At 37.3% G+C, this 26717-nt stretch overlaps 1 protein-coding gene across 24 annotated transcripts in view; it reads left to right on the top strand.

Annotated features, from left to right (window-relative positions):
• The window catches only part of DST (dystonin), a 397695-nt gene that overhangs the window by 141611 nt on the left and 229367 nt on the right, over positions 1-26717 (top strand). The window contains exon 1 of one of the 24 annotated variants that reach the window (XM_073224752.1): positions 16511-16584. The exons of 22 other annotated variants lie outside the window; for them this stretch is intronic. Coding sequence is in view for 1 of the 2 variants with exons in the window: in XM_073224749.1 (XP_073080850.1) it covers positions 16537-16606 (70 nt within the window). In the remaining variant the exon portion in view is untranslated. Of the gene's footprint in view, positions 1-16510; positions 16607-26717 lie in introns of those variants that run through there. One more of the 24 variants, XM_073224749.1, reaches the window with a different exon arrangement.

Consider the following 26717-nt stretch of genomic DNA (forward strand, 5'->3'; position numbering starts at 1 on the left):
TTGGCAGTTGGTTCCATTTTATTAGACCTATGTGAACTGAGGCTCAGGTAGGGTAAGTAACTTCCCTCAGATCACACATCTGGTTGAGTTATAGAACTTGATTTTAATTTAATCTGTTCAAAAGCCCTTATTTTTCTGAATTCTACATGCATAGATTTAGATGCTAAAATATTTTTGCCTCGGTATATATTTCAAAGTAGTAAGTGGTTTTTGAATGTATTTTGCAATGACCAGATTTTCACAATACTCTATTAATTAGTATGCCCTCAAAGTTTATTTCTTTTTTGTTCTGGCGGGAACACAAGGGAACCAGTGTATTCTTTTACATGCTTTGCTTTGAGTGGGTTTGAGGAGGTAGAAATCCTGTTCATTAAAAAAATAAGAGTATAATGATATATCCAACATTTCCTAAATGATTGGAATATTAAATGATTCTGTGAAACTATCTGATTCTTTAAGGATTGGCTTTCCTGAGTTATAAATAGATGACAAGAAGAGCAGGTGGAATGAATGCTTTCCTCGGCCTAGGGAAGGGTCTTTGGGGACTAGCTGCAATGTGAGGCTTCAGGGCCATTTTGGTCAATTCCCACAGTGCCTCTGGAACTCCGTTTTTCAGGCTGCTGCAGTTTGTTGGCCATGTCAGCATCGCTGCTGTCTGGGCTTACAAACCCTTAGAGCCTGGAACCAGGGAGGGAAACTGGTGGTGTGCAAGTGACAAAAGGGTTATATTATATTAGGGGTTTCTGATATTCATTAATAATTTTGAGTGGAGGAAATATGCCAACAGTGCTAATATAAAATAAACGGTAACTGCAGGTCATTCTAGTAGTTCTAAAATAGTTATGAAATTGATATAGACATTGTTTCTACTTGTGTTTGATGATTTACTTTTAAATGTTGGGGTGCATAAATGTTTTTTAGAAATTTGTTACAGTAACTCACAATAACAGCCACTTAAAAATGATCACTTATTTCCACTCAGGTAGCAGTCCAGAGGTGGGGAGTCCAGGATGGTATGCAGCTCAGCGTCCTGAGTTCTGCCAGGGCTGGTATGATGCTCAGGGATTTGGACTGTGGTGGTTTTAAAATGTGTGTAGCTCCTTAGTGGCTTTTCCCTTTGAAAGGTCGCTGTCCTTGTCTCCTCCCCTTGAATCTGGTTGGGCAACTGGATTCAAACAGTAGAATGTGTGGGGTCAGTGATGTAGCATGACTTTGGAAGTCGCATCAGGAATGTGATACCTCCTCTGCCTTGCCTGCTGGGACGCTGGCTTTGGAACCCTGGGTTCCTACAAAAGAAGTTTGACTCCCTCAGGCCGCCTGAGAGCCGACTTCTGCAAATGAGGTCCCAGCGAATTGTCGGCATCAGTTACCAGATGTATGAGTGAAGATGCTGCCAAATGATTCTAGCCTCCAGCTGGCAAGCCCTTCTAGCTGTTGGGTTCTACTACCTGAGGCCCAGACATCGTGCAACAGAGACAAGATTTCTGTGTGTCTGGTTCGAATCACTGATTCATGGAATCTGTGAACTTGATGAAATGATGAAGTTGTTTTACAGAGTTAAGTTCTGAATGGTTTGTTATACAGCAGTGGTATCTGGGACAGAGACCCAAGGTCCTTCCATCATATGTTACCCTCAGTTGTAACCCTACCATGGTTCTTAGATGTTTGGCCACCGTGTGTGGTTTGGGCTGAAGAAGTACAGAACAAGGAGCTGCCTTTCTCTTTAAGGATGTTCCTCAGAAGTAGCACAGTCACTTCTGCTTACATCTCAGTGACCAAAACTTAGCTAGAGCATGGCCACATCTGACTCAAGAAGGACTGGGAAATGTGTATTTATTCCTGGCCACTCTGCACCTAGCTAAAAATTAGGAGATCTGTTTCTTTGAGAGAGAAGGGTACAGGGATCTGGGGAAAAGTTGTAATTTCTGATACAGTTGTATTGGCTTGATGATACTAAATTCTTTACTATATGTAAATGGTATCATTTCTCTCCTAAGAAATTTTCTATTTCAAAAAGTTCTCAGCAAGTTTGCTATAAAACACTGTATTTGGTTAGGATTAGAATCCATTTACTAATAATCCTATTTTGCAAATTAAAGCAGTAATGACTCAAAGAGAATAAAATTTACTTCTCTGCCCTGTAGAAGAAGTCCAGCAGGAGGCAAGCTAGGTCTGGCTCAGCACCGGCAGTGCAAGTACTGGTTAATACCACCATCTCTGCAACCTAGGCTGCTTTCACCTGCTACCCGCAGCAATCTGAGGAGTGCTGCTTGGCCGTCTAAGATGGCTGCTTGAACTTTATTCTAAGGTTGGCTTTCCAGGCCGTGGAAAGGAAGAAAGAGAAAGGAGAGATATGGGGGCACCAGATATCTTCCACAGAAAATTCCTAGAAGTTGGCACATGACACCTCTGCTTTCATTTCATTGAGCAGAACTTGGCCATGGCCACGCCTACTGGAAGTAAGGCTGGCAGGTGTCATTTTTATTCCAGGCAACCATGTGACCCCATCAAAAGCAGGGTTTCTATTACTAAGAGTTAAGACAGGAGTCATCAGAAGGCTGTGTTACACGGTCCATTTGAAAAGAACGATTTGGTTTGCCAAAACATGGGCCACATTGTATATGGCGACATGTCAGAACATGGTTAGAAAATGTACAGTGAGTCTAAGAATGTTTTGATTTACATTTGTGTTCACATAAGACTTTCATCCGTTCCCTCCTCCATTATTATAAACCCTTGGATTTGCTGGGACATCTGATGTTTACTGGCAGACGCTGCCGTGTACAGACTGTCACTGTTTTAGCCTCAACTCTCAAAGTCTTCCCTGGAAAAGAACAATCCCATTTCTAGTATAGGCATAATAGGGCCATCTATCACTGTTTCTCAGTTGTTCAAAGTTGTTCAAAGTTTGAGGCTCTGCTTTTCTAAAAGTGTACTCTTTTTTTTTTAGTTCCCTGTAAGAATTTTTTCCCTTTGTTTTAGAATTGAAATAGTTTGAATGAATATTTTAGCCATTTTTGGTGGAATACTGAATTAGTTGTGAGGCACTGATTCATCTTTGCACCACATACTTTACTATAGAGCTTTTGTTTTATTAATACCTCTTGAGAAAAAACTGTGACTTTTTGTTGTATTCTTGTCTAAAGCAACTTCCCTGCCCTCTGAAATAGGGTTGAAAGATTTATTTCATAATTAAACTTGGCAATGCAAAGAAAATATTTTCTTTTCATTATAGCTGCTCTGGTTGTCTTTGAGTTGCACCTTCTGATTAGTAGAGAAAACGTACTCAAGTTGAATCTGTTTTAAAGCTTAGTCTAATGGGGTAATTTGGTCAGTCTGGTGTTCTGACTCTCATGAATAAAAATGCTTAGTTCTAGTAGGTAACCTCCCTCCCTGCTTTTTTCCTGGGCACTTTAAGATGAGAGATGTGGCTTCTTGACCTTGCCTTGCTGTGGAAGTAAGGTGCTCACACTTGCCAGTATCTTTATCCTCCTGGTGATGCCCTTTGCGGCCTGATGCTGGGCACCCTGTTGGGCCACTGATTCCCAAGTCAGCAACCAGTGACCGTGAAGCCCATTCTTTGTGATCAGGCCTCATCCTTCATTTACTTATTTGACCTTGGTTCTAGCTGGTGCTACACTTGTCTGAGGTTGGACTGGGGTGCTTAGTTGTTCCTGGCCCGTGTCATCTGCTGTGTAGCCCCTACTACCAAGCCCCTTCTCTTTGCCAGAATTACGTCTCTGGCCGGTGCCCCATACAGACTCGCAAGTGTCTAGTTTATACCAAGTAGGACCAAGGATGGCCTCCTTCCTGAAGTGCCAAATATGGAAGAGGGTCCAGAGCGCCCCCTGTCTTCCACATCACTCCCGCTCACTGAATGCACCTCCTTCTCCCAGGACCAACGCCTGGACTGGGGAAATTGCTCTGGCCTCTCAGTTCCCTCTCTTCACCCACAGTGTACCTGTTTCGTATCCCGCATATCCCTATATCTTAGGTTCCCTTTAGTTTGCTCTGGGACTTGCTCTTGCAGCTGGAAGGGTATCTTTTTCTGCTGGAGGAGAATTTTATGAGCCCACGAGGTCTCTGATTAAAGGGAAGCAGGGAGAGGGTAAAGGAATAAAGCAATTTGTAAAATCCTCTAGATCAGAGCATGGCTGGCAAAGTTTTATAATATTGCCGAATAATTCTATTTTGCAGGTGAGAAGTGATTAGCCATCTTTTTGTAGCATTTCTATTATCTCTCTTTTTTTTAAGGCTGATGAACACTTTGTACCAAAAGGCAAAGGAGGGCATGAATAGTTTTCAAAATATCATCTCATTACACTTGCTTTTAAGATTGCAAAAATTTTAGTCTTCTTAGATGTTACATTACTTAATTCAGCTTAGTGTTTAGCGAGAATGTCCAAAGATCTGTGTTCAAGACCTGATTACCAGCTGGGCAGTGTCACATAAATTGCTCTTATTTATTGGTGTCTTGGTGTTTTCATCCACAAATGTGAATAAGTATCTACCTCACAGAATATAAGTGAGTATACAGTGGGGTGATTACATGAAAGCGCCCTGCAAACTCCGGAGAGGAGTGTGATTTTGTGAACACTAGTTTCCCCGGCTCACAGGATGTGCCTTCCCATTTGTGTACTTGGGCTGTTGTTCCTCCTGCCTGGAGCGCACAGCTCCTCCTCAGCACCACAGGTCTGTTGTGAGTAGACAGGTCACACTGGTCATGCTACTCCCGGTTCCTGTGGTGCATGTGGTCAGCAGGCTTCCTATTTTGTGTCAGAGATCTTGCTTTTTCTTTTATTTCTTCAGTTAGCTTTGAAGTGCTTTGATGGCAGAAGCTATATTTTGCATACCTATATCATCTGCCACAGTCACCCTACAACATATGCTCCCCTTTTCTAGTCCCCTCTGCTTCTTACACAGTTTGTGCTTTTTTGGTTATTTTCTATAGTCCTGGGGTACGCTTTTGAGCTGAAAAAAAAATAGGCATTGGTTGATATTACTAAACACCAGTGAAATGGAAAAGATGATCATTATAGTTACTTTATAATCCTGTTTCCCATCTGATTCCTCTCTGGTTTTTTGAAAAGGATCTGACGTCTGAATAACTCGCTGAAATCATGCAGGACTTATGAAATAAAGAACACATGTTTTAATTTAAGTACTTATCCATATGGGGTTTTGACTGTTAGAAAATATTTTTTAGCTTTTAGAAATTTATCTTGGAACTATTAAGTCACTACTTTAATCACACTAAAATATTCATGGCTTACAGGTATTTTTTACAGTTGGTTTAAATCTATATGTAATATATGTGACATTTTGATTTTAGTGGCTGTATTTATATAGCTAGTTCTTGGATTTTCTCCAGAGCTGTATTTTCAGTTACGTGATTAAGCCACCATGGATTTCACGTATATTTAGTTGATAAATATTCATGAGGCTGCCAGGAGGGTAAAACTAGTAATAAAGAAGATGGTCTGTGTTCAGAATCAATTGAGCACATTTATTCTGAAGGCCCTGTGGTTGATGACATGCTGAAGTAAATTAAGTCTGGATCTCTTAGTTAAGAGCACGGAATCTAAAAACAGCACAGAACCTAAAAGTCATGCAGACCCTGTCTGCAGAAATAGGATTAAAAAAAATTTAAATTTTGTCTGACTTTTGTGTACCAAGTCTGACAAAATTTACCTTTGCTATGAATGTTAGTCTATTTTGCTTACACCTTTAAAAAGTTCAGCATCTGAAAATAAGCTATATATTTCTAATGTTGAATTAATTTCCTTTAAAAAGTTTCCCTTCTTAAATTTACCATGCTTCCACCAGCAGCCACTTGGAGTGGCATACATCACTATGTAGCAATACTTGAGGCTCTTGCTCATTCCAGTTGCTAAAAGAAACAGAAAGTCATATTTCTCTGGTAATTGAAATATATTATCAAGCATATTAAGTGAAATTCTGAAGTAGTTCATATAAACAAGAAGTTCTGTTTTAAGAAGCATTACTGTGTCCCTCGCCCCAGCTGCATTCTGGAGCCATGGGCATCCCCCTGGCTGTGCTGTTGTGCTAAGACTGTAACTGGATGGTCAGACTTTTTTTTAGGGAAGCGGGAACCTATGAACAGGCGTCTATAGCCATGATACATACCCTGTTGGGGCTTCCAAACCTCATGTGTTAACTTGTGCTCCCTCTTTTCCTATCTTCCTAAAAGTCTCCAGAGAACATTGGTTAATTTAATTCAAAAATAGATTACTAGCGGTCCCATTGATAAATCTGTGCTACTGAAGTAGTGTGAGATTAGTAGGAGCCATTAAGGATGCTTCTGATGTTCCCGTGATTTTGCTTCCGGGAACTGTCTGTGATGAGTGCGTTTCAGCCCATCGTCAAGAACAGGGCCATCTCACACCGTTCTATGCTGAGCATTCTCTTAGCTCCGTAACATTCATTGTTGCTTTTCAACCTCCCCGTGAGTCTTTGAAGTGGGTGGGATTTTTCCAGTTTTCCAGTTGAAGAAAGTAAGTTTTAGGGAGTCTTACCAACTTGCTCCTGCCCACAGAGTCAGCAGCAGAGCAGGGATGTGAGGCCAGGTCTTTCTGCCTTCAAACTGCCTTGTTGAAGACGTAAGGAAAGTACTTCTGTGGAGCTGTTTGGAAGTTCTGTTCACTGTTCTGTCGCCTTCCTGATAGAGCCCCAGCTCCTGAGAATGGCATAATCTTTTATAGGCCTTTTATTTTGGCCTGGCCTCCGTGATTCTATATGCATCTCATACTTTATCCATACCTAATGAACTTTTATTCTCTCATGATTTTACCTTCTCTTTATTCTTCTTCTTTGCACATCCTATTCATTTCTACCTTATATTCTCCACCTTCCTTGCCCCCTACATTAAAAAGACACACAAATTTAAATCAAACAGATGAAATGAAACAGATTAAACTCAACTTTATTCACAGTAGCACACATTGCTATTAGAAAGCACCCCAAAATCCATCATCAGGTGAATGAATGAACAAATTGCTGTGTCCATACAATAAATACCTCTCAGCAATCCGAAGGAGCAAAACGCTGGTACATACAACATGGATGAGTCTACAAAGCATTTGCTGAGTGAGAGTCTAGAGTCAAATAGATTCTGTCTAGGTGATATTTTAGAACAAGGCAAACTAGTCTGTGACTATGGAAATCCGATTGCCTGTAGGTAGGGTGTGCGGATGGACTGCAAAGAGGGACAAAGGGAAGGGAAATGTTTTATGTCTTGTGTTAGGCACTGGGTGTAGGATGTACACAGTTGTTTTTTATTTTGTTAGTTGAACTTCGATTTAAAAAATAATAGAAATTAAATCAACTAAGCTCCTTTGGCATAGTTCTGTCAAAGCTTATCGTGTGGTTTTGCCTCTTTGGGCTTCCAGGTCTCTCTGCTGCTGGACTGAGGCAGGCTGTGTGGCTCATTCCATTTGTAATGCCTGTGCTCAGCGCTCCCCTGGCAGTCAGTCAGTTCTCAAGAGATGATGAATGAATGGAATGCTAACTTCTGAAAAAGCCCTGCCCATTAAAAAAATAAAAAGCAGTGTCTGGAAACAATGTGGGCCCAATAAAATGTTTAATATGATCTTTAGTCGCATGTAAATCTAAGCTTCATAGGAGAGGCAGTCCAAGCCATTATTGATTTAGTTATACAAAAGACTAGAGACTGAATTTGTATGTTTTTAGTGGTTTGCTTTGAGTTTTTAAATCACTAGGTGTCAAGTGAACTAAATGATGTAAACTACCATCATTCTCTAGTCATCCTCCCACTTTTTCTTTTGGAACGGGTTGGGCTGGAGCCCATCACTGAGTACACCTGTGGCCTTGGGGGCTTTGAAAGTATTTCATTATTGAAATAAATTTTAGTTTACAAATGTATTTCAGTAGCCAGGCAGAAGTTGCTGAATGCTCAGCTGGTTCACAGCTCATGGGCCACACACTCGTTGGTGTCCTGTTCTGTAAGGGAACCCAGTAGCTTGTCTCTTGGGAAAAATTCTTCTGCATTTTAAATGGCTGCCTGTGTCTGGTATTTCACTGCTAGTGGTACAAATTCAAGTTCACACTGGTAGCAGCCAGGAATGCAAGTCATAAGACATTTTTTTAAAAGTCTATGAAGTGAGGGGTTCTCAAACCAAAAATCTCACAAGATTGCCTGCTGTGCAGCCCTCCCTTCATAATGTAAAAAATATATATATATTCCTTGAAGAAAAATTGGAAGAAAATATTGAGGATGTAATAAGCATTTTCTATGTCACTGAAACTCCTTAGTATTAATTTAATGAATATCTAATCATTTTTGTGGTTACACTGTAACTTGATCATTTTTCTCTCCTTGGGTATTTGGATTATTTAACATTTTTCTATTGATAGGTAGTAATACTTGTGTAAATATTGAGTATTATCAGGCAAGAATTATATTTAATATTGAAATGAGTGTCTTATATAAATTGTAGTCTGAATTTTGGGTTTTCTATAGACTTTTCCAGAGGCAGTATAGCATCAGGGGTTGTGATTATGGATTGTGGGGCCCGATGGCCTTGGTTTGAATCCCACATTCTCCACTTAACAGTTTTCTGACCTTGAACAAATTACTTGTCTGTTCCTCAGTTTCCTCATCTGTAAATTAAGAATAATAATAAACCTCCATTGTGAAGAAATAAAATACTAGCTGAGCACACAGTAAGTGCTGTATAAATTCAAACATGATACTTTGTCAGAGCACATGAATATTATGAGCATCTTAAGAGCCTCTTTATCAGTATTGCTGAATTCCCAGAAGGTTATACCAGTGAGTCTCCCATCAGCACTACCTCAGGATGCCTATTGTTACCATACAATATTAGATCTTTGCAGAAATTCTTCATACGCATCTGTTGTGACTGGCATGTCATCATTCAGTTTCTCTTCCTAACTGTATGTGCTAGCCCTTCATTTTCATTATATAATTTATCTACTCATTAATAAAAGTGTAAAAACAAAAAAAGTGTATTGACTTTTCTTTCCTTATGTATTTTTTAATTTTTTTTTTAGGAGCTAGAATATAAAATGCTAACTTTCTTACAAAGATAGGAGGGGTCATGGAATTTGAAAGGTTGAGACTCTATTCTGATAGTAGACAATAAAGGTGCATATAATATTTTTTAAATGCTGGGAGGGTTATCTCCAAAGATAACCACTCCTTCAAAATTCACCTTTTAAGGGAAAAAAACCACAATTGGGGTTTTTAAGGGAAAAAAACCCACAATTGGACGGGTAAGAGTTCTATAGAAATTTAGGCATGGAAATGATCAGCCCAAGGTGATAGATTCTCTCTAGTGGGTAACTTTGGGAGAAGCGTGTTTTTCCTCTAACTTCCCTCAGAGCTATTTTGTGTCCGTTTGATTTACCTGTTATCTTCTGAGTAGGCTTTGGCTGGGAGAATGAATATTAGCCAAAACAAGTTTGACGATCTTTCTGCCCTAAGAGGAATGAAGTCTCCTGGCACCCCAGGTACTGACTCATGTGTGTTCCTGCTGCGTGTCAGTGCTGGGGCTAGTGGGGCTGCGGCCAAGGCAGAGCTCTTCTGGGCTGGGTTTGGGTTACCTGGTGTGTGGCTTCCACAGCTGCTGGAGCATGCCTGGTAATCATGTAACTGAAGCAGATGCCCCACCTGTAAACTACATTTAAATAAAAAACACTGGGTGGGAGGTAATCTCATGAAACAAGCCCAGGCTGGAATTTTTTTTCCAGGCTTTCAGTGGTTGTCCTCGGTATTCCCCACCCATTTATCCTTGCTGTTGACTCACTCAGTGACTGGCCCAGTTGTATTGTGCATGTGAATCACCCTGTAATTTCCGCTGACTTGACAAGTATAACCTCACAACCTGAAAAAATACTCTTGGTCAAAGTAAAAGAGACCACAACTTTTACAGTATGAAGGGAGTCACTAAGAATTCTAGATGTCAGTTATACCCAATTAAAAAAAAAGAAGTCTAGGTCACTCTCTTTCATGAAGAATATTAGAGCGTCTGTTAAAGTATATTTGGTCCTGTACCTCAGGCCACCGTGACGAATTCATCGTGCCAGTCTCAGTACTTACAAAGACTGAGATCATGTTCAAGGCAAACAGAATGAAGATGTTCCATTGTGCATGAACCTACAGAGTCTAATACACAGAGAGATAAAAACTCCCAAGTACTTATTTTTTTCCTTGTGTGATTTACTTTGTTACCTTGAGCAGAATGAAGAATTTCTCTATGCTTTTTTTCTTATTTATGGTTTAAAGGAGTTTTAGGCAATTTATCTAGTGAAGGAATAGTTTCCTAGATAGCAGACATTTTAGTTGGGCTTTTCTTTTTCTAGAATTGCTACAGTAAGAAATTAAAGCAGTTATTTATCTTATGTCCCTTCTTAGGTTCCTTAATTTTGGAGAAGAGTACAAGAGTTTGATTCACCCTGTGTCTTGTTTGTGGATAGTAGAAAGGGCATTAGAAAATCTGGGTCAAATCCCAGCTCTGCTGCTTCCTTGCTTAGAGAAACCTTGGGCTAGATTAAGTTCATTGAGAATTTCTTTACTTTTAATCAGTAAAATGAGGATGATGATACATAAATAAAGTAGTGGATTGTTGTGAGATCATGTGAAATTCTGTAGTACACAGCGTAGTAAATTTGACATGAGTTTGACAGTCATTGTAGGTGCTCAATACATATTTGCTAATTGAATTAGGTACTAGGAAGCCAGTAGTATTTGTTAAGGACCTACTGTATTACATTTATACTATGTCATCTTATTTAGTGCTTGTAATAGTGCTATGTGATGGGTATCTAGTAAGGTACCTGAAAATGGTGACTGTATTTTGCAGATGAGAAAACTTGAGTTTCACAGGTGTTACATCATTTTCCCAATCTGAAACTGCTAGCTAGTGTTGATATCAGGATTTAGACTCATGTATGAGTCGGTCCCTTGTCCTCATACTGACTCCCAAGTCTGTACTCGATTCCTACCTCAGCTGCCTCCCATAGTCTATCAAATAGATAGTGAACTGAATAGAGGGGAATTCCTATAATGTTTTAAAGTCTAAAGACACCTAAATACTTAAGGTGCTTATATAGCTATATATTATCTTAAGGGTATTGGTTGGGACGGGAAATAGTGTAAAGGACAGAAGAAATAGGGTTTTTCAGAAATCAACAAGTCATGAAATTTCAAAGAAATCTGAGAAACTATATGCATTCTCTGTAATTTGTTGTTTGTATTTTATCTAGCTACTGGAGGCTGCTTCAATAATTTTTGAGAATACATTGGATTAATTTGAATTTTAAAGTGAACAGTTTTCTTTTCCTTACAAAATACAGTTATAATTGTAAAATTTCAAACTAAAGACTTTAAAATCCCCAATTATCTATGGCGTTCATAAACATAATATGTTTATTTTATGTATAAATAATGTACAGATGCTTGTTTAATTTGTTTTCATGAATTTATATAATATCTGTGTGCTTTGGGATATATTCTTAACCAGACCTCTGAATCTGGAAAGAAAGGCTAAGATTCTAAAAGAACTCTAATTTCTTTAAGTTAGTGTAGCACACACAGATAGGGAATTCCAGAAACTTTCTATCTTTAATATTGACTCAGAGCTGCAGTGGTTAGATCGTAAACAGTGCTTAAATGTTCTAGTAGCATATCTATAATTGGAAGGTTTTTCATGTTCTTATGTTTTTAGGACGTTCATGTGGGAGAAAGTAGATTAAAAGCAGATTCTAGGAGTTTTATGTTCCAAATCTTGGCCGATGATGAGAACACATACCAACAAACCCTTCTTCAGAGTGGAACCCAGGCCTCTCTGTTCCCGGCTGATACTGTTGATCCTGCCGCACAGCCGCGCACTGACAGCAGAGCACCAGATCGGACGAATGAGTTGGGGGATGGTGGCAGCAGGCGAGGAGACACACAGAAGAGCATTTGTGGGAAGAGATTTATGGCGTCTATTGTTCTACACCATTGATGCCTCAGCTTAGTTAGCACATTCTGTCCTTGTCCTGTTTCTGGGTTCCTGACACAGGAGGGCAAATCCATACTGCACTTTGTTCCCTGGCAATTAAACTTTGAACAAGGTTACCCTCCAAGCAGGACAATTTCTAAATATATTCTGAGTTACTGATTCTCCTTCCAGAGACTTTCTGCAGACTCATCATTTTGTATCCCCACCTGGGCAGCCATCATCTGAAAAAGTGTCACCAGTTGCACCTCTGACCCCCCCCACCCCTTCACCTCCCCTCTCCCTGGCTTTCTGCAGCCTGCAGCCTAAGGGCTACCAGCCCGCACCCAAAGCTGCAGTGCTGCCTTCAGATCTGAGTGGGGGCTACTGTGACCTGGTTCTTAAGTCTTTTTACTATATCCTCCATGGAGTCTACCAGAGTATTGAATACAAAAATGAATGAAAGAACTTAAGGCACTTTTTTTCGTGAAGTAACGGTAATGCGCAATACGTCTTCCTTGTAAAAGATCCAAGCCCTCAGTCTAGAAGTTTGAAATATGAAATACATTGCAACAGCCCCCTCTCCTTCCTGCTAACATTCTCATCTGGTGAAACTGCTCTTTCTCAGTTTGATGTGCATCCTTTATATATGTTTATTTTGCATTTTCCCCACTTAACTATATATCTTGGAATCTTTTTCGTGTCACCATGTGCAAATTTTCCCCTATTAATATTCTATAGGATGGGTAAGGTATAATTAATTGATCTAGCCTCCAGTTGACTAACATTTAAATGGTTTAAAATATTTTGCTACAGTAAACATTGTTGTATGGTAATCATATATATGGAAGTATTCTTTTAGATTTCCTATAAATGGAACTGTTGCTTCAAAAGGTTACATTCGTTTTAATTTGTAATGGATATTGACAAATTGTGCTAAAAAATTAAGTTTTGTTCACATCCACCAATGTTGTTTGGGACTACCTGTTTCTTGCCGTTAATTATTATCATTATAAATTTATGCCAATATGAAATCATTTACTTCTGGTGCATTTCAACTTATTAGAAGAGTGGTTGAGTGTTTCCCCATTTCTGCATTGGCTGCTTGTGTTCCTTCTTCTTACTGATTAACAGGAGTTATTCAACTATTTTGGATATTCTTGGGGTGTATTATACATGTAGCATATGTTTTCTTTCAGTCATTTTTTTTTTAAAAAAACTTCATTAACAGTGTCTGCTATTACATCACATTTTTCAGCCTTCGTATGTTCAATTTCTTTTGGATTTTGTAACTTGTCTTGAAACACTCTTCCTACCCAGCTATTTTTAAAACAATTTTCTATGTTTTCTAATAATGGTTTTCTCTGTTTTAAATGCTTTCTCACTCTCATTTGTAATGTTGTTTAATTTCTTCATGTACTGCCAGGTAGTATAAATCTGAAGATTATATTATAGCTGTATGTTTGAGATACATTGTCAGGTCCATGCTCATCTTGAAATATCTCCTTTTTAAATTATTTTCATTTCCTTGGCAGAGGGATTAAGGATTTCTGAAAATGCCAAGAGCTTTTTTAATGAAGTTTATAATTTAGATATGCTAATAATTCCTTTTTAAATGTGTTTTTTAACCATACTGAGTACCTAGCACAGAAGCTGTAGATAGATTATGCTTTGATTAAGGAGGGACTACAGTGGAAAATGTCAATTTAATGTAGATTCCAATCTTAACAAATAAGTTGTAAAAAAACCAAAAGCTAAGAAGATCACCAACATGGGGAATTTAAGTTGATAAAGCCAGTAATAAGAAAGGGGCAACCCTAGAATCTGTTTATGCTGTTGTTTCTTGTAGAAGATCAAGAAGAGTTCTGGTAAGCAATGAAAAATTGAACCTTGAAAATGAAAGATGAGAGCCTCTCCCAACAGAAGTCTTTCTTTGCATTATGCAAGTGTGAGAATCTGCCATTGCTGGGAGTAAGCACAGCAGCGGCAGAAGCATTCGTGGGGAGACTGGCTATGGGCTTTAAGTATATGGAACTTTGCAGCAGTGACTAAAGTAAGAAATTACTGCGAAATCTATTGATATACTTTCCCCGATGGAATCCTAAAATGTTTTGCAAACTTTTTTTTATGATGCATAATTTAATAGTTTGACTTTGATAGACTTTTCCTAGTAAGAATCTTGCTTTGAATAAAAGCGTCTGGGGTAGGGAGTTGTGGCTAAAACTCAGATGTTAAGTATCTTCTTCTAGGTCTATAGTCCCACAGAGGTGGATCACACACATCAGTGGGAGAAGGTTGGATTAATTGGAAAATGAATAACTGGAATTTGTAGTTCTATGCTCATAGAAAAAAACCATAATGATGTTTCTATGGGAATATTTGGTAAGATTTTTCAGCTGAAACGGAATCAAGGACTCCCTTCCTCTTACCATTTCACCTACAACCTCCAGTCGCTAGTGACGTCGTCTAGGGCCACTGTGGGTGAGGGTCATGCCAAGTGGGTGAGGAAGTTGTTAACCAGGACAAGGGCAGAGCCCCTGGGTGATATTGGTGGGTGCTGTAGCTCACAGGGTGCCTGAGGTGGGACTGGGCGGGGAGGGGTGGTGATGTGCAACGGGTCTGACCCATTCTCATCGAACTCCCTGGTCCACAACTACACATTGTCATCAGTTTCAGGAGCTGGTCTAATCCCAGCTGCTTGTTTCAGCCAGTTTCCTTTTTCTATAATGACAAAAATCCTAACAGCTTTCCCTTGCTAATTCTACTGTGTTATACTACAGAGCTATTTCTGGGCAGTAGTTGGGGAACTGACTAGATGGATCCACTTCTTTTTCCCCCTGTTCTTTTTTTCTACACAAGTCCAGCATGTCATTCTTTCTTTTTTAAAGGTAGAGCGTTTTGCAAAGTATTTCCAATCTTCTTTTAAAATTCACATTTGATTCTTACTAATTAAACACAGAGATCTCATCATTGCCCTGAATTCTGATGTGACCTTTTGAAAAAGTGTTGTGATTATCCACCCTTCCTCCATTCTTCAGAATCACTGATCTGGGAAGGCAGATTCCGTCTTTTGTGTATCCTCACCACTGAAGATTTGGCCATGCCTCATTTTGTTGTTTAACCTATTTTTAAAAAGTTCTCACTTTGTTTTCCAAGTATGAAATTATGATAATTGAATTTGCTTTTTGCAGCCTACGTCCTCTCCCCACCCCTTGTCCTCAGTAGCTGTGTGATCCTGGGCAAATTCTTGATCCCTACATGCCTCAGATTTCTTCTTCTGTAAATGGGCAGAATCTCACAGGGTTGGTGAGGTTAACATGAAGAATATGTGTTACATGTATGTAGCTGAGAACAATACCTGGCACATAGTAAGTGCTCCCAGTTTGTTACTATTACTATAATCGTCTTACAGTAAAATAGGTAGGCCTAGGCTTTATTATAGAGAACGCAGGTGCTCTAAAACAGAGACACTTGGAAAGGGAGAAAAAGGGAGCCAAGGATGCCTACTAAGCTGATACTTCTCTATAGAAGTTGATAGTTTTTTTTATTTCTGGTGTATTCAGAGTTCCAGATTGTACATGGATGTTTCAAAGCATATTGGCAACAATTAATTTAGTCATGGCTTTTCCCTTGGCAGAACAGAATTTGGTGGTTCCCTATTGCTGAAGATAAGCAATGATTTTTTTTGTGGGGGTGATTGTCCATACAGTTTCTATTTAGGTAGTTCTATTTGTCTAATGTTTCAGACAAAATTAGGTGTGCTTAAGATACTGTGTCTGTCGCTGCTTTATAATGGGGTTTTCACTTCTGACATTTTTTTCATTTCTTCGTGCTTGAGAAGTGAAGTTCTTGTGAATTGAAGATTCCTTGTTTCCCCTACATTATTAGATTAGGGGTTCTCTGTTTTGATAACATGAAAAGAAGTAGGTTTTCGAATCAGATTTAAGATCCCACTTAGCCTTGTAGAATCCTAGACTAGTTTCTTAATCTCCCCACATGGATCAAAGAATTGTGAAATTCAAATGAAAAATAGTGTGAAGTGTACATAAATACTTGGTAGTGGCATTGACCCCTAAGGGTGTATCTACCGGTAAAGTTGAGCTTTCTAAGTCACCTTCATAGCACCCGCATCAGGAGGAGTTAAACACATTAGGCTGGGTGTTGGTTTTTAATTCCAGGGGAATTCCGCCTGCGGTGTTACAGGAGAGAATGTGAGGAGATACTTCAGCAGGGAAATCTACCGTCCTATTGGTCTGCAAAAACAGGAAATCAAAACCCTTTGTAAGGGACTTCTTAGGAACAGCTTTAATATTAAAAGGAGAAATAGGTAATTTAGTTTCTTTTTGGTAATAGTTGTATGTGTCCCCTACAGAATACTGGAGGAGGCTCGTTTTGCTAATGTTTGTTTAAAAGTGGGAGTTGACTGGTTTTCAGCTTGCAGGTAGGCGTGTCTAGTCAATGTTTTCCTTTCTACATAGAAAGTTAACAGGACTCTGACACATCAGAGTTTGTACAGAAAGTTTAGGAGACTACTGGACAGATTTTCAGCAGAATGATGGGGCAGCTCGTGAAAAATGATCAAGACTGGACCGCAAAGCTGGTGGGGCTAATGTGCTGTATGGGTTAGTAGTATCACTGTAACACCACTTTACTGTTTTCGCAGAACAGAAAGGAAAATTGCGTGACCTGGCTTGGTTTGCATGGTGAGAGTTTAGCAGACTGTGGGGCACCTTTCAGAAATCTGGACGAGCTCACAGGACAAGATCTGTGGCTCCTTGGAGAGAACTTTCGTCCCCGTTGTTGTGCATAGGATATGCGGTTAAATAGTCTTAGTATTTATTTTGTGTGTGATAATAAGTGGGTTTAGCTTCGACTGGATTTTACTAAAAACCAGTGTATGTCCTAATAATCAATGCTCTTTATGCACATTTGTATTTTTTTCAAATTCTGTTATTCATTCTGTGTTGTTACATATCTTGTTATTTTGTACTTTATAAGGTGATCATAAATGTATATTTTTCATTTAAAACTTGCTCTGTAATGAAATAATTTTCCAATAGGGCATGCTATAAAACTTTATTCAAAAAAATTACTGGAGAGTCTGTAAAATCAATAGAATTGGTTAAAATCCCAGGAATGATTTTCCCTTTTTGTTGTCATAGCAACATTACCCTGAATATAAATCTCAGTGTTAGACATCCCTCACTGAAATGAAATAAAGAACCATTATGAGACTTGTAATTGGAAAATTAGATGTTGTAGTCTGGAATACTCCTTTTTGAAATAATGCATCTATGGAAAGTGGTAAATCACAGTCTCCCCAGACTTAAATTATTCCCTGACTGTAAGTTACTTTCCTGAAGAAAGCTGAGGCCCTTGAAGTCCACGTCAACTCTTCCCTCATTATTATAGCGTTCTGAGGACTTCTGCTGGTAAAGAACTTCCCTTGGTCTACTGGAATGGGACTCATTCATCTGGGTTTGTCATGGTTCAAAAGAAAAGATTCAGGTCGTTACTCTTGGAAGACTATGAGAGTTTATGAAGTAGTGGGTTTAATTAGCTTTGGTCTTTGTACTTTACTCATAAACTTCAGCTATAGATCATAATTCCCAGATATTAGCTCAGTTGTTACCTGTCAAATGTTTAGCATCCATCTGATATTTCAGCAGTGCTTTTTTGAGCCTATAGAAATAACCACTACCACAAAACCTCAGTGATCAAAATACCCTTTTAATAGTTGTATTATTTAAGTAAATCTCTCATCCGTACTTGGAGGTGATTATATAAATACTGATTAAGTAACTTTCTTGGTATACCACATGGCTAAGAAATAAACCAAGAAGTGGTTAGTGTTTAGGACATATGTTCTACTTTGTCATGTCCCTTATAATACAGGACCAACTTTTATTAATCTACAGAGTAAGAAATATATTTTGTTAATTGTTATGTACTAAGAGAAGTTTATGTAATACATATAATACATTAAATTTAATGGGGCAGAGTAAATTTGTTAGAGTTCATATTATTACATGATGATTCAATAAATTTGAAAAATTTTGGAGGAGAGATACAGGAATGCCTTAATCTCATATTTTGCAACTTGAAACAGATGCTGTCTATTGTTGAGTTATAAGGAATTTTAATTAGTAATACATTTTAATGTTATCTTAACAACTTACCATTATGCTCCTAAGTTATTATTTGGATGGGAATAGTATGGATATTACGTAGGAAGTAATCTTTTATCCTCCCAGTCTGTTCTCTTTTTGCTGGAGGCTAAGAAAGCACTGCTGACAGTGTGATATGAACAAGACTTTGGCACAGAGGTTCCATTGTTTGCATTCACTCGTCCAGAGGTCACATCACACAGCAGGGCCAGATTCCCATCACCCCGTCTGTGATCGAGGTGTGTTCTGCACTTCAGTATGAAAGATGACAGTGTTTTGACAGGGGATGGAAGCAACTCTGGAGGGAATCACAATACTTGGGTTCTAATTAGTTTCTTTCACTATGAAATTATTAAATCAGGGTTTCTTTTTGACGGAAAAGTCTGCACACAGCTGCCTTCTATCTTGCAAATCTACTTCCTCTCCTTCAAGCCCCCCTTGACTGTCCTGGGCAGGGTTGGTCGAGCTCGAGCTGTGCTTGCTTACAGGGTGAATGCTCCATCCTTTGCTCAGTAGGTATGCTTATCACACGCCTTCAGGCCAGGCGCTCTCATTAGATGGTGACCTCCAGAGTGTGAGGCCCAGTGCTTTTTCTGTCCAGTATGGTGGTCTCAGCACCACTGTGACACTGGACTCATCAAAGGGCCTGATAGATGCTGGAATGAATGAGTGAGGAAATAAAGCAAATGTGGAATCTCCATTTTATCAGTAAGGAAGACTAGTGAATTGCTTCTCTTTCTTCTTGTCTTATGCAGTAATTTTAGTCATTCAGGTTAACTGAACTCTTTAGGAATAGTAAGGCTGAAAGACATTTAAGACACCATTATTATCTCAGACATATAGTAGTATCTATCACTCACTATTAAGTATGTAGTTAGTTGTACATTATTATCTTGAATTAGATTGTCATTTTTAGAGAAATAATTCCTATCATGAGCATGTATTTGTTGAGTGCATAAATACATTATGGCATTTCTACTGGAGGGTAAAAAAAGATGAGTGGGGTGTAGATGGTGCCCCAAAGGAGTCAACAGAGGAGTTAATAATATTTTGTGGATGATAATGTTGGTTAATAACAATTGATATCATTGCTCTTGGTAGAGTAGGGCCTAGGGGTTTTACACTGGGAATCAGGCAAATTTAACAATTTCAGCATAAGTTTTGAACATTTATATTTAGATATAGCAAGACTGGATCTTCTGGGTCTTCTTCTGCAACCCCTCCCATTTCTAAGTACCTAATGTTAAGAGGTAAACTAGAAGTTTGGGCTTATACAGAACTTGTAATGGGGAGAACCAAATGGTAGCCAATGTTTGGTGCCTTTTTGCTTCTCCCTGACAAAGACAGGAAATGGAAGGGGTTTCAAGGAGCTACTTGGGAGAAGAAATGCTTATGAAATACAAACTTGATTTTATGGGCCCCTTTCCCTCCCTTTCATGTTGTCCTTAAAGAGTAGGAAAACCCTAGGTAATAAATCGTCATTGAATAGCTTTGCAAATAATTGAATCTGAACAAACCATTGGATCACTTTACTAAAATTTATTTAACTGTTTCCTTATTATTGAACATCTGTTTTTTACCAAAACGTTTATTTTGCTATTTAAACACTGATTTATATTCTCATAGATACATTTTGTACATAACCATGATTATAGTTGTAGGATAAGCTTTAGAAGTGGACTTGCTGGGAAAAGTGTATATATATATATATATATATATATTTAAGGCTTTATATATTTATTGGTAAACTGTTTCAGAGAAGTATTGTTCAGTAGAACTTGGTTCTAGAGCAGTGCTGTCCAATATAAATTTTTGTGATAATGGTCATGTTCTATATCTGTACTGTCCAATATCTTAGCTAATGCATACTTGAATTGTGACTAGTGTAACTGAGGAAGTGAATTGTTAATTTTACTTTGTTTTAATTAATTTTGATTTAAACTTGAATAGCTGTATATGTTACTAGAGGCCACAGTATTGACAGTACAGGTTTAGATTTAAAGCAAATTACATTCCCACTAGCAATATGAGTGTCTCTTCTCTGTGCCATTGTCAACATGAGTTATCTTTTTAAAATAAAATCTTTATGATTTGATACTTTGTGTTATATTATTATTACTTGCTAGAGAGGTTGAGTACCTGTGGTCATTATTTCCTTTGGATAACCTGTCTGCTTTTGCCTAGTTACCTATTAAGGTGTTCATCTTTTTTGTTCTTCTTTATATTTTTATATTAATGTTAATAACCTCTGTCTCATATTACAGATGTTTTCCAAGTTGACTTATTTAAACATTTTTGTTTATATTGAAGTTCTTGTAAAGAGCATAAGTACTTTTTTAAAATAACTAAAGTCTATCCTTTATTCAGATTTCCTTAGGTGATTTTTTTTCTGATAAATTCTCCACTAGATCAGGTTTAATTAGATATCAAAAAGAGATAAAGCCTGGCCATGTTTCCACTTTGTTATAGAGATCTAAGATCAGAAAAAGAAAAAAATATATTTGTGTGTACTTTAAAGTATTTTCTCGAATTTTATAGATGACACAGCAAGAAAATACTTCTGATTCAACCCCACTTCTTGAGCAGAAACTTCCTGTTTGTTTCTTGAGCTAAAATTGGTATATAACATTATATTACTTTCAGATGTACAATATAATAATTTGATCTTTGTATATGCTACAGAGTATCACCACCATAAGTCTAGCTACCATCCATCACCATACAATTGTACCCCTTCACCCATTTCACTTAGCGCCCTACCCCCTTTCCTCTTGGATAGCCACCAGTCTGTTTTCCATATCTGTAAGTTTTGTTAATCCATTTTTTTTTTTTTTAGATTCCACATACAGATGAAATTCTACTGTATTTTCTTTCTCTATCTGACTTCACTTAGGATAATCTGAAAGCTCAAGATCTGCTTTTTTATGGCTGAGAGATGTTCCATTGTGTTTCTGTATGTACAACACACTCACACACACACACATACATACCACATCTTTATCCACTCATCTGTTGATGGACACTTAGATTGTTTCACCATCTTGGTTATTATAAATAATGCTGCAATCAACATAGGGGCACATACATCTTTTCAATTAGTGTTTTCAATTACTTCTGATAAATACACAGAAGTAGAATAACTGAATCATATGGTATTTCTTTTTTATTTTTTGAGGAGCTTCTGCATTATTTTCCATAGTGGCTGCACCAATTTTCATTCCCACCAATAGTGCGCAAGGGTTCCTTTTGCTCTATATTGTCTCCAATATGTATTATTTCTTGTTTTTTGATACTAGCCATTCTGACTGGTGTGAAGTAAATTTTCATTGTCGTTTTGACCTGAATTTTCTTGATAATTAGTGATTTTGAATATCTTTTCATGTGTTGGTAGGCCATCTATAAGACTTCTTTGGAAAAATGTCTAATTAGATATTTTTTAATGATATTGTTTCTTTGGCTGTTGCTTTGAGTTCTTTATGTATTTCATATAGTAATCCCTTATCAGATGTACAGTTCGCAAATATTTTCTCCCATTCAGTAGGTTACCTTTTCATATTGTTGATGCGTTTGTTCCTTTTCTGTGCAGAAGTCTTTTCATTTGATGTCGTCCCAGTTGTTTATTTTTGCTTTTGGAGTCAGATTTTCAATGCCAAGACCAATGCCAAGGTGCTTACCACCTGCTTTTTCTCTCTTTGCTTGTATTTCTTCTGTGTTTTATGTTTTCAGGTCTCACATTCAAGTCTTTATTCCATTTTGAGTTAATTTTTGTATATGGTGTAAGATAGTGGTCTAGTTTGATTATTTTGCATGTGTCTGCTGAGTTTTCCCAGCATCATTTATCAAGGAGACTGTCCTTTCCCCATTATATTTTCTTGCCTTCTTTGTTATAAATTAATTGAGTATATATGTAAGGGTTTATTTCTAGGCTCTGTATTCTGTTTTATTGGTCTGTGTCTCTGTTTTTTTTTTATTGCCAGTACTATACTGTTTTGATTGCTATAGCTTTGTAGTAAGTTTTAAATCACAGAGTATGATCCTTCCAGCTTTGTTCTTCTTTCTCAAGATTGCTTTGGTTATTCAGGATTTTTTGTCGTTCTCTACAAATTTTAGAGTTACTTGTTCAAGTTCTGTGAAAAATGCTGTTGGAATTTTGGTAACGATTGTAATTGAATCAGTAGACTGCTTTGGACAGTATAGATGTTTAAACAATAGTAATTCTTCAGCTACATGAATAAGGAATGGCTTTCCATTTACTTGTGTCTTTTTCAATTTCTGTCATCAGTGTTCTATAGTTTTCAGAGTACAAGTATTTCATCTCCTTGTACTCTGGATTTATTCCTTAGGTATTTATTCCTAGGTATTTTATTCTTTTTGATGCAATTGTAAATGGGATTGTTTTCTTAATTTCTCTTTCTGATAATTATTAATGTCTAGAGCCACAACAAATTTCTTTATATTTATTTTGTGTCCTGCAGCTTTCCTGAATTCATTTATTAGTTCAAACAGTTTTTTGGTGGAATCTTAAGGGTTTTATTTATATAGTATGATGTCATCTGAAGGTAGTGACAATTTCACCTTTTCCTTTCCAATTTGGATGCCTTTTATTTCTTTTTCTTGCACCATAGAGTATGATGTTAGCTGTGGATTTGTTACATGTATGGCCTTATTTATGTTTGTGGTGTGTTCCCTCTAACCCACATTATTAAGAGTTTTTATCATGAATGGATACTGATTTTTTTCAAATGCTTTTTCTGCATCTGTTGAGATACTGTGGTTTTTATCTTTCATTTTGTTAATGTAGTATATCACATTGACTGATTTGTGGATGTTGAACCATCTTTGCATCCCTGGAATAAATCCAGCTTGAGCATGGTGTATGATGCTTTTAATGAATTTTTGAAATTGGTTTGCTAATATTTTGTTGAAGATTTTTGTATCTGTGTTCATCAAGGATACTGGCCTATCATTTTCATTTTCTTTTTGAAGTCTTGGTTTTAGTGTCAGGGAAAATGGCCTTGACAAATAGATTTGGAAACATTTCCTCCACTGCAATTTTTTGAAAGAATTTGACAAGGATTGGTATGAAATCTTCTATGAATGTTTGGTAGAGTTCACTAGTGAAGCTGTCTAGCCCTAGACTTCTGTTTTTTTGGGAGAGTTTAAAAATTCTGATTTAGTCTTTTTACTAGTAATTGGTCTATTCAGATTTTCTGTTTCTTCCTGATTCAGTCTTTGAAGTGTGTATGCTTTAGAAATTTATCCATTTCTTATAGGTTATCTAATTTGATGTCAGATAATTTTTCGTAGTAGTCTCTTATGATTCTTTATATTTTTGTGGTATTAGTTTGTAACTTCTCTTTCTTTTCTGATTTTATGTATTTGAACCCTCTTTTTTTTTCTTGGTGAATCTAGTTAAAGGTTTGTCAATTTTGTTTATCTTTCCAAAGAACTAGCTCCTAGTTTCATTGATCTTGGCTTTTTTAGTCTCTATTTCTTTTATAGACAGTCCCTGATTTAGGATGTTTCACCTTTTCTTAACTTTACGAATTATGGGAAGGTGATGTGTATTTGGTAGAAACTGAACTTTGAGTTTGAATTTTGATCTCCTGGGCAAACAGTATGCAGTACAATACCTTAATGATGCTGGGCAATGGCATTGAACTGTAGCTCCCAGTCAGCCATGTGATGATGTGGGTATATAACTGATACATTTAAAACCATTTTGTACCCATATGTCCATTATGTTTTTCACTTTCAGTATAATAGTAAATAAATTACATGAGATATTCAACACTTCATTATAGAATAGGCTTTGTGTTAGGTTTTTTTGCCCAACTGTAGACTAATGTAAGTGTTCTGAACATATTTAAGGTAGGTTAGGCCAAGCTATGATGTTTGGTAGGTGAGATGTATTAAGTGCATTTTTAACATAAGACATTATCAATTTATGATGGGTTTTTGGGCTGTAACCCCACTATATGTTGAGGAAGATCCATATGTCCACTCTAATCTTTATTATTTCCTTCCTTCTACTAACTTTCAGCTTTGTTTGCTCTTCTTTTTCTAATTCCTTTAGGTGTACATTAGGTTGTCAGATTTTCCTTGTTTCTTGAAGTAGACCTGTAATGCTGTAATCTTACCCCTTAGAACTGCTTTTGCTGTCCTACAGATTTTGGAATGTTATATTTCCATTTTCATTTGTTTCGATGTATTTTTTTATTTCCCCTTTGATTTCAGTTGCCTGTTGTTGAAATTGTTTCAGTGGTTGTTCAGTAGCTTGCTGTTTGATTTCCATGCATTTGTGATTTTTCTGGTTTTCTTCTTGTAACTGATTTATAGTTTCATACCATTATGAACAGAGAATTTGCTTAACAGGATTTTAATCTTCTTAAATTTACTGAGACTTGTTTTGTGGTCTAACATGTGATCCACTCTGGAGAACATTTCATGTGCCCTTGAGAAGAATATGTATTATACTGCTTTTGGATAGAATGTTCTGTATCTACCTATTAAGTCCATCTCATCTAATGTGTCATTTAAGAACCATGTTTTCTTACTGATTTTCTGTCAGGATGATCTGTCTATTGATATAAATGTGGTATTAAAGTGTCCTGCTATTATTGTATTACTGTCAATTTCTCCCTTAGGTCTGCTAATATTTGCTTTATATATTAGGTGCTTCTATGTTGGGTACATACATTTTACAAACATTGCATCCTCTTATTGAGTTGACCCTTTTATCATTATCTAATGCACTTCATTGTATCTTATACAATCTTTGTTTTAAAGCCTGTTTATTTTGTCTGATATGACTATAGTTACACCAGCTTTCTTTTTGTTCCCATTAGCATGGAATATCTTTTTCTGTCCTTCATTTTCAGTCTGTGTGTGTCCTTAGAGGTGAGGTGAGTCTTTTGTAAACAATTCATAGATGAGTCTTTATTTTTTTAATTCATTGAGATACTCTATGTCTTTTGATTAGAACATTTAGTACATTTGTCATTAAAGTAATTATTGATAGGTATGTACTTACTGCCATTTTGTTAATGATTTTCCAACTGTTTTTATAGTTCCTCTCTGTTCCTTTCTTCTCCTCTTGCTTGCTGCATTTGTGGTTTATTGACTTTCTTTGCTGTTCTGTTTAGATTGCTTTTTTGTATCTACTAAAGGTTTTTGCTTTGTGGTTACCATGAGGTTCACATATAACAGTCTATATATATCAGTCTTTTTTAAGTGGATAGCAACTAAAGTTTGAATGCATTCCAAAAACTACCTTTTTATTCCCCCTACCCACTTTTTGTGGTTTTGATGCCATGTTTTCCATATATTTTGTATGTGTATTGCTTAAATAATCATTGTAGCTCTAGCTAACTTTACTACTTTTGTCTTTTAACCTTCTTTTACTAGCTTTATGAGCAGTCTACTACATTTATTGTATATTTCCCTTTCCCAGTGAGATTTTAACTTTCATACATTTTCTTGTTACTATTTAGTGACTTTTCTGCTTAAAATAAGTCCCTTTAACATTTCTAGTACGTTCGAGTTAGTGGTGATGAATTCCTTTAGATTTTTGCTTGTCTGGAGGACTCTTTATCTCTCTTTCAATGTGCATGATAGCCTTACTGGGTAGAATATTCTTGGTTGGAAGTTTTTTTTCTGTTCAGCACTTGTAATATACCATGCCACTCCCTTCTGGCCTGCACGGTTTCTGCTGAAAAATCAGCTGATAGTCTTATGGCATTTCCTGGTACATTCTGTTTTTCTCTTGCTGGTTGCAAGATCTCTCTTTATCTTAACTTTTGACGTTTTAATTACAATTTGTCTTGATGTGGACCTCTTTGGGTTTATCTTATTTGAAACGTTCTGTACTTACTGGACCTGGATGTCTGTTTCCTCCCCCGGGTTGGGAAGTTTTCAGCAATTACATGTTCAGATAAATTTTTTGTCCTTTTCTCTGTATCTTCTTCTGGGATCCAACCCATGTAATGTGAATGTTATAATACTTCATATTATCTATTCATAGGTCCCTTACTCTGTGTTCACCTTTGAAAATTCTTTCTTCTTCTTGCTGTTGTGTTTGGGTGACTTAATGTTTCCCTGTCTTTCAGTTCACTAATCTGTATTTCTGCTTCCTGTAATAAGCTATTGAACACCTTTAGTCATTTTTTTCTTCAGCTCTGTGGCTTCTGTTTAGTACTTTCTTCTATTTCCTTTTGCTTTGTGAAAGTTCTCACTGTGTTCATCTGTTCTTTTCCTGGGTTTGGTGAACATGTTCATGACCATAACTTTGAACTCTTTATCCGGTAAATTACTTATCTCCATACAAAGTTTTTTCCTCAGGTTTTATCTTATTCTTTCCATTGGAACATATTTCTCTGTTCCCTCATTTTGTCTGTCTCTGTGTGCTCATTTCTATGCATTAGGCACATCAGCTACCTATCCCAGTCGTAAAGGAGTGGCCTTGTGTGGGCCGTGAAGCTTACTGTCCAGCCCTGCCCAGCTCTTGCTTGTCTCTTGAGCCTTTGGCTTTCTGATTGTGTAAGCAGCTTGATTTAGTCTTGATGGG

The sequence above is a fragment of the Manis javanica genome, chromosome 16 (assembly GCF_040802235.1).
Source record: "Manis javanica isolate MJ-LG chromosome 16, MJ_LKY, whole genome shotgun sequence".
In the NCBI taxonomy this organism is placed as follows: domain Eukaryota; kingdom Metazoa; phylum Chordata; class Mammalia; order Pholidota; family Manidae; genus Manis; species Manis javanica.